Raw genomic sequence first — 9,616 nt, 5'->3', positions numbered from 1 at the left:
TCACACATCTCACTTTGACCATCTTTTTTAGCTATTATATGAAAGTCAATGTAGTCATGTAAGATGTTGTTGGCTCTATTTTAATGTATAATTTCCCAATATAAACTTTTTATAACTTATATAATTATTTACTAAAAGGTGTTAAAGGTCGGATCATTTTCGGGTCAGGTCAACTTCGGGTCTCGGGTCAACTTCGGGTCGGGTCGTTTCGGGTCTCCGGTCAACTTTGGGTCAGGTCATCTCGGGTCGGATCATTTCGGGTTGGGTCATTTCGGGTTTCGGGTCAAGGTCGGGTCAGTTCCACTTCGGGTTAGGTATGGGTCGGGTCGGGTTAATTCTGGTTTTTGGTCAATTTCGGGTCATGGGTCGGGTCATCGGGTCTAGGTCAGGATTGCCAGGTCTAGTATATATATATATATATATATATATATATATATATATATATATATATATATATATATATATATATATATATATATATATATATATATATATATATATATATATATAATATATATATATATAACACATTAAGACTTAGTTCAATGGTAAAATTCTTAATAACTAACATTGAGATCAAGGGCTCAATTTTTTTTTATTGTGTAATAACATGGTATAATAGCCAATAAAGAAAGTAGAGAGAGTCTCATGTGACATGTAGATTTGATTCGAAATCCCATGAAGAGTGTCACATGGCATGTCGACTTGATTTAAAACGCCTATTAATATACTCCCTCCGTTTCATAATGTTAGTCTCATGTATTATTTTAGGCGATTAAAAAAGATCTACCCATATTAAATATTCTTTTATTTATAACTTGATTTTTTTGGAATTAATTGGTTGTGGATTGATAACATGACTAGTAAGAAAATCTTTACCTTAAATTATGTCATTATGACTTGTGCTTTCCTAATAAAAAAGTCAAAAAAGTTAAATAAGGTAAACTAATTATGAATTATGTTGTACTTTAATATTCGATTTCAAATATATTTCTTTTTTTATTTTATGTGGTTGATTTCATATGGAACTAACATTATGAAACGGAAGGAGTATAAAGTATAGATTAGACTCGAAACAATTACCTACATACGGAGTAGAAAACATGCCGTTCTTTTTTGCTCTACCAACTTTGCTAATTTTAATTATGGAATAACTACACTAATAATACACACATTGCAAAGCTTTTTTTATTGTGTAGAAAACGTAATTACACTTCTAAGTAAGAGAGCACATAAAGGATAAAGCCAGTCCAACCAACAAAACCACCAAATACCTAGCCTTTGTACCGGCTATGATTGCAATAAATCTGCAATGCAAATGTATGATAATTAAACTAATAATACACACATCTCAAAGCTTCTTCCCAGCTAAATCTTCAAGAGTCAGATTTAAGGAATTAATAGGACCCTTTTTCACCAATTCCTCACGGGTAGCAAGAAGGTCCTCGATGCTCCCTGGCTCCCCAAACCATCCAAGTCGATCTGCAATGAGATGAAGATTATCACATCCATCACAACGCACAACAACTACACCATTCTCATATGATTCACGACAGCACGACTTCATTTGTCTTGTTTCACAAACTTTACATGTAAAAACCATGGCAAGATCATGTCGCGGGGATGTTTTCAATTTACTCATCATATCTTTGTTCACTGTATTTTGAGCATCAGCCTTTAAGCCAGACGGCGCCTCAGAACTGCAGCAACTAGGTTCAAAGCTACTATCTGCAGCATTTTCTGTAAATAGTATCCTTCGGGAAATTGCTTCTGAATGTATCTGAAGCACTCTGGTCAAACTAGCGTATTTTTCGCAGATTACATTGGTCATAGGAAGAGGGTGACAAGATGCTCCTGTAAAAATGTATGAAAGACATGTAAGATTCCCTTGTATAGTCATTTTCCAAGTAAATGCACATGGCATCCTAGGAACACAAAATGACCATGTAAATCAGAGTTCAGATTGGGCTACAAATTCAGCAAACCTGATCCAAATCCACAAACGTAACACAATGTCAGGACATGACACTGGCTTGGTTACATGAGGAGTGAGAAGGAGAGGGGGAAATGGAGGGAAAAGGAAACAATGTCCCTTGCTTGGTTACATGAGGAGTGGGAAGGAGAGGGAATCAGGGAATACAAATTTTTCTTGTTCATATAGCAGACTTGCAGTCGCTGTGAAGCAGATTATTATTTATTTTTTTTTATTCATTTTAACCTTTTTGTTGTAATTTCAATTGCTTGAGAAGAAAAAAATAGAGAATTATATTTCAAGTAAATCAACACAAGAAAATGATAAGAATAAAGCAATTCGACCTCACTAAGCAGCAAGCCAAATATACAAGTGAGTGTGAATTAATCAAGGATTCAAGGAGATGGAGATTAGGGCAATTCCCTTGAATTGGGGAAATTTTTCCATCTACAGGATCAAGGGATAGGAGATCATGAGAGGGAGGAGAGAGAAAATTTTACCACATAAAGAGAGGAGAGAGAAGGCTGGGTAGATGTCATGAGTGAGACTGTTATCATTTACTTATAATTACGAATTATTATCCTATTTTCTTTCCAAATCATTCCAATTTTAAACATTGGTACATTAAAAAATGAAGGGTCATAAATCCCTCTTAATCTCTCCCCCCCCCCCCCCCCCCTTTTTATTTGCCTCCTTCACTTGTAACAATTTGTGTCATAAAACAAAAAACAAAGTCATTGATTTGTCATGAAAAATAGAGGTTTAATTTCTAACAATTTGTATCGCAAAAGAAAACAATTAAAGAAGTAACATTCTTTTTCTTTTTTCTTTAGACAATCAAAACAGAAATTTTATTAATCATCAAATTCTCAAGTACAAAATAACAAAGAAGCCACAAAATCCATCTCCTCGCCTTCTATGAAAGGTTGAAGAAGAAAACCTAGAACAAATAGAAATCCCTACATTAACAAAGCACTCACAAAATTACATGATTAGCAACGGCCTTAGACTTTCACTACAGCAACAAGAAACTCCAAAACTAATTGCCCTTAATACATAAAAAGGAAGGATCAGTGCCTTGATTCCTAAAAATACCAAATTTGATATAACAGCAATCCTGTGCAACATTTCCATGTACAGAAATGCTCAATATCTTTTTATTCTAAACCATTATATATGTGAGGGGGCAGGTTCAGATTAGTACATACCACCTGATATACCATTTTCAGGTCCCTAATATAAAAATTACCGAACTCAGCCACTATGATTTAGTATAGGATCAACATTCACAAGTCCCCACATTCCCTAACCCCCAAAGAAACAAAAGAATTATTAAGGAAAGCATTAAAAAAAATTTAAAAAAAAAATTTAAAAAAAAAAAAAAAAAAAAAAGGTTGCAGTAGACCCTACAGTTGGGATTTGTTCCCATCTTTGTAAAAGTAAAACAATTGACCAAAGTTTAAACGCCTCTAATGCAAAAGAATCATGCCTCTTTCTTTTGAAATTGATCGCCCAATATTGCATAGAAATCCCTTTTGAAGAAATATAGCACAACAAGAAATTAAATTTAGTCAAGCACATCTGGTAGCACCAGGCTCTCCCCCATAGAATTTGACAAGAAATTTGCCTATATACTCCAAATCTCCCTTTGGAAAAGAAGCCTTTTGAACAGTGCATTGTTCAATAAAAATACAAAAACACCACTATTTCACATTTAATATGGTCATATCTTAGATACATTCAAAACCCCTAGAGTATAAAACTCTAAAGGACAAGAAGACTGACAAACATCAACTTCTTTTGCTAAGACAATTGAAATAGTGACACAAACTCGCCAAAGACACGAACTGTCAAACATAGATCCTTCAGATAAGTTTAATTTCTCCCTCCTCTGACTTTCTTTCCTGTTTCCTACGATAATACTTGTCATTTCTTTTGTTCCCAAAGAGGTAGCCTCTTAAAGTTTAACTGCTTTAATAGCTGTCTCTGTTGTATGGTTATGTATTTTTCACTCACATCTTAATGACTGAGCAACTGGATCTAGTCACCTTAGGTAGATTAGTTTAAAGAATTGTCAGCAAAAATAGGTCATTAATTGGCCTAGATAGCTATTTATAGGGTGCTTGAATATGAACATTTCTTGGTCACTACAAGATTCTACTCTTATACCGCCTGGATAAAATCAAGAAGCGGTGTAACTCTAGTCCTATATGCATAGCATGGTGGCTCTTTCAATCGAACTTAAAAATCCTTCAATATGGCGACTCCTACAAACTAGTAGATTTGCATGCATTCATCTATAACCCAGTTAAGTCCAATTTGTAAATAAACCCTTTTTTTTGTTTTCCAAAACTCTTCTTTCCTTGTTTTTGTGCTTCCATTATGTCTTTTTGTTGGCTAAACTCTTAGGAAACCCCCATGAAAGCATACCTTTCCTTTATAGTGACCGAAGGGTTTAAATGGCTAGTGAATTAGTGTATATTATTTGTTTCAAATCTTGCATCAATTCTTTTCACCTTATTCCTCCCTTTCACCCTTGCTTCAATAAAACCCTTTCCTTTTTCCTTTCTTTTATAGTCATTTATTGTCCTTTCCATATTGATTTTAGTTTCTCTAAACAATTAGGTTGCAAAAAGTTAAATGAGCGACATAGTGTCACTCATTAGCTAGTGAGACAGTAGGTTTTAGGACCCTTATAAATAATTTTTCAATTTATTTTTTCGCATGTTTTAATTCATCTCTTCCTTCTCCAATCTCTCTAGAAAAACATTTTATGCCCTTATTCTTGCTTTTGCCTATTAGCTTCGTCTATGATGGTTTGTTAATGGCTTTAGGGCATGTGATAAAGGATTCATCAAGCTCAAAACAAGAATATATCAAAAAAAAAATGCAGATATTAAGCCTAGAATAGTTTGCCCCCGCAAATTAGGCAGCCGTCCAAGCAAGAGTTCACCCAAGAAATTCATCAAAATTCTAGCTTTGAAGTTATTGGAAAACCAGGAAGGTCTTCAAACCTAACCTAGGATCACCAGGATTTTCATACCAAGTTTGCCCGAACATACCCGCAATTCAATTTGCCTGGATCATCTAATTTTGTGATTTACTATTTAAGGGTCGAGGCCTTCTTATGATGAACTTTATTTCAATATCATTAGCTTAAAGCTTAGCTTAATTAGAGACAGAAAGACAAATTATTAGATTACATGTTATTAATCCTTGTAATCAACTTTGAAGATTCAATCCACCAACTTAAGTATTATTTCTTCGTCCATTATGGTAATCTTCTTTATAGCTCAATTCTTTTCTTGCTTTCTTATTAATAATTAAAAAAAAAAAAAAAACTCTTTACTTTTTCTTTAGTTAAGATAATGCTTTGTGAGTGGTGTTTTGGTTAGGGGTAAGGTTATGGGTAAATTTAGATTTGTATGAGGTTATGGGTTTATGCTGGATAATATTAATTAAATTATTCCCTACCTGTCTTCTAATACTCATTCCATTAAACTAGCCATTTGCAAGTAATTAGTTTATAGGAGTCCATGTGTAATGCATAGGGAATTTGTCTAAGGATTGAGAAATCATTAGGACTAATTTAGAAGCCAATGATATGCACATGTAAAATTTGGGTTTAGCTTGAGTTCTCCTTATCCAACACTTGATTGATTATCCTTGAACCCTATTATGCCCCTAGTGTCTTGTCATTGAATAAAATTCGAGATTTTAGATTTAGTTTACACTTGTATTTCAGTCAATATAGTTAATTTTAATCAACAAACTACCTACTTTTTTAAACTAACTTAATTCTATGCAAGTAAGAGTAGTGTCATTTATTGTCCGTCCTCAAGGAACTCAACCCTATCCGCCACCATACTTGGTATAGTTGGTAAGTTTTAGGATTAATTTGATAAGGAGTTAGCCACGACACTAATTTCTTGCATTAATGACAAATTGAGGTCAAACTATATATCAAAGGAAAAGACCCAAAACATATTCATGAAGACAATGCACTTGCTTTCTTTTGATATTCGACCCAAAACACTAATTTCTCTCTCCTCAACCACACCCTTTGTTTTCTCTTTCTCGAATTCTCTACTCTAATTTCCTAGCCAAGCTATGCACTACTCTTCGACCACTTATAGACCACTTATAGTCCTCATATAGCGTGAGAACATTACCATGGAAACCCCCTCTCTATTGAGACAAAAACCCTAATATTTAGAACCATCTTCTCTTAAACTGATCTACTAATTCCAAACTAGGGTTTCATTAAGCTTGTCGTACCCACCAACAACATGGCGTGTCCAGGCCATATTCCATCCATACCAGTTATCCACTTATCCATGTTAGTCGTATCAACCCGAGTATGGTGGCATTTTTGCCGTGCCCCAGTAACTCAGACTATAAGGCGCTCTCAAAGGCAACAATCAAGTTAAACAAAAGTTATTAAAAGAAAAATTACATCAAAATCAAAACTAAGTAGAATAAGCTATGTAAATATGAGATAAAGCAAGGTAATCAATCAAACTTTCAGCATCAATTTCCAACCCTAGTTTCCCAATTTATTTAAATGTTCTTTTTACTTGGACTATTCACTTCATGCCAAGTACCTGCATAAGATCGTTCACACTCTTGCATACCGCATATGTATGAACACTAGACATTTCATTCTGGACCAAAATCATTCACAAGTTAGTTGAACCACACTTAGACACAAACCCGTCTCCAATATTCGTAGCCGAGTTAGAGTAACATAGGCAATGCCTAAGAAACCACTATAAATTTTAATAAATTAATAATTCTCACTAGACTACACTAATTTTCATTCTTCATCATTCAATTAATACTTCATATGATCAAATAAGAAAAAATAAAATTAAAAGAAAAACGAAGTATTTAAGAGATACTCAAGTTCAAAACAATTGTTAATCAAATTTTTCACAATATACTAATTGTACACTCAGCTAATTAGAACTTAAGTCAGATAATATGAATACAACTACCAAACAATAGTAAACAAATCAACAAAGATTTAAAAGTTGAGAACTTTGAGCAATTAAATTAAAGCCAAATATGGGTAAAATTCGGGAAAAAAAAAAAAAAAAAAAAAATCAAAAAATCAAATGGGGATAAATATAATTTCAGGGTTATTGCAAAAAAAAAAAAAAAAAAAAAAAAAAAAAGAACAAGGAAAGAAAGAGAAGTTACGGGGTTGGGATGTGAGGAGGCGCCACCAAGAACCGCTGCTTGTGATAGCCTTTTTCATGGTTGCTTTGCTGCTTTCGACTTTGGCTTTTTGCCTTTCAACACAGAAATATAAACTAAAGAATATTTAGAGGAAATGATAAATTTGGGAAGTTTATCGAGCGGTAATAATGTAAAATGTTTTGGATTTTGCGAACTGTGAATAAACAAATATTGTACGTTTCGGGTAGGTCTAGACATGACAATCCTAACCCAAACCCGATGACCCGACCCGACCCGAATAACCCAATCCATGACCCGAAAACAATGACTCGAAATTGACCTGAAACCAGAAATCAACCCAACCCGAAATTGACCGGAACCGATGTGGAGTTGACCCGACCTTGACCCGAAACCCGAAGTTGACCCGACCCGATTATACCCGACCCAAAGTTGACCCGATACTCAAATTGAGCCGACCCGAAATTGACCCGATACTCAAAATGACCCGACCCGAAGTGACCCGACCTGAATTTGACCCGACCCGAATTTGACCTGATACCCGAAATGACCCGACCCGAATTTAACTCGATATCCGAAATGACTTGACTCTAATCGACCTGATAACCGAATCAACCTGGCCTGAATTTAACTTGAATTAATTGGCTGGAACATACGCAAAACCTAAACTAACCTGAACTAAAACTACCTTATACGCAAAATGACCTAAATCTATTTAAGCTTGTACTACGTGTGTTTTTTTTTTTTTTTTTTTGTGTTTAGAGAGCCACAAGGGCGGGTGATGAGAATCGATCATAGGATCACCTAGGACCGGGAGGGGAGCTCTAACCACTTGAGCTATCCCTCACTCTCACAGCTTGTACTACGTGTGTGACCCGAACTAAAACTACCTTATACGCAAAATGAGCTTGTCACATTGAATAGTTTGTTAAGGTTCAACTATTTTATTTGTATACTCCTTGATAATTACAAAATATATGTCAAAGTTTTGCACGCATATGCATTATTGCATAAATGTCCAATGAAAATGGAGTACGTAAATAAAAACAAAGGGAGTATTATAGATAATAATAATAATTGTTAGTGGGTTAGGTATGAAACTAGTTCTTAGGTGATTGGGTATGGTCTCCTTCATTTCTCTTTTTCTTTTTGCGTTGCTAAAGCGAGTACATAAGTTCTCAAAAACTCAACACATTGGGGAACGTGTTGTTGCTCACATCATCATTAGCATTGATTTTGATGTAGCTAGAGGAGTAGGGCCTCTTATTGTATCTTGGCTTCCCAGTAATTGTTTGTAGGTTGTATGACTTTTTCTATTTTTGATATGTAATAATAATAATAATTAATGTTATAATAATCTTATAATAATGACGACAACCATAACAATGATATTAACACAAACAACTATAATTCCTGTAAAAAAATTAATAATTAATCCGTATAAAAATTACAAATCTACTATTTTAAGCTTAATTGCTTGACTCAAAATATCGACCCGGAATGACCTAACCCAAAGTCGACCCGACCCGAACTTGACCAGACCCGAACTTGTCCCGACCCAAACTTGACCCGATACATGGACTCAAAGACTGACCCAACTTGAAATGACCCGACCCGAAGTTAACCTGAAGTATTGACCCGATATCAGACCCGACTCGATAATATATTGACCCGAACTTGACCCAAAACTCGAAATGACCCGACCCGACCCGAACATTTGCTGACCCGAATTTGACTAGACCCAGAATGACCCGTTTGCCAGGTCTAGGTAGGTCTACTAAAAAAGGGAACTTAACGAAGTAAGTTAGGACGTGAAGTAAATATTGTATAATTGTATAACGTCATCACTCCCGTTAGATAGCTAACTCACCGGATCACCCAAGCTTACTTGGGTAAATTTTATGTATTGTAAGTAATTTTAAAATTTGCGTTTTGTTCATTGTTGCTGATGACAATGATGAGATGATGGAGGTCCAACGGCCTAGTGGTCGATTTGTTAACCCTCTTGAGTTCTCAAGCGATGATGGTTCTATTTTAGCTTAAGCTAGTTATATTCATTTTCTATTGTTGTTGAGATACCTTGGTATTATGAATCTGAATTTTTTTTTCTCCTTGAACATATAACTTCACTATTCAAAGACAAAATTAAAATTGGAAGACTTAGGGTCTGTTCTCATTGGCTGAACTAAACTGAATTGGATATTTTATAAGAGAAGGAAATTAGGAGCTGAACTGGAGTGTAATGAACTGAATTGAACTGAGCTGAAGTGAAAATAAACGTATGAGAACAGACCCTTATGCCAATTAGTTTGTATTCAAAGGATAATTAAGATGCTCAATTGCTTCTCGTAACTTTCATTATTTAATCAAAAATAAATAATATAATTGAGCATCTAATTAAAGTTCATATAAAATCCAATATAATTAGCTTTCATTAATTCACAT

The 9,616-nt window shown here is 34.6% G+C and overlaps 1 protein-coding gene across 1 annotated transcript; it reads right to left on the bottom strand.

Moving 5' to 3' along the window:
- Positions 1-1,174: 1,174 nt before the first annotated feature.
- Positions 1,175-7,328, bottom strand: LOC145594944 (mitochondrial protein import protein ZIM17-like). The gene is made up of 2 exons (XM_081651328.1): positions 7,175-7,328; positions 1,175-1,854 (listed from the first exon to the last, which is right to left on the bottom strand). Exons 1-2 carry the CDS (start codon positions 7,230-7,232, stop codon positions 1,352-1,354), a joined length of 561 nt encoding a protein of 186 aa, XP_081507454.1. The 5' UTR covers positions 7,233-7,328; the 3' UTR covers positions 1,175-1,351.
- Between the last annotated feature and the right edge of the window lie 2,288 nt (positions 7,329-9,616).

This window comes from Chenopodium album, chromosome 1 (assembly GCF_948465745.1).
Source record: "Chenopodium album chromosome 1, dcCheAlbu1.1, whole genome shotgun sequence".
NCBI lineage: Eukaryota > Viridiplantae > Streptophyta > Magnoliopsida > Caryophyllales > Amaranthaceae > Chenopodium > Chenopodium album.
The sequence above is the reverse complement of the archived record's forward strand: the minus strand, read 5'-3'. Positions and strand labels throughout refer to the sequence as shown.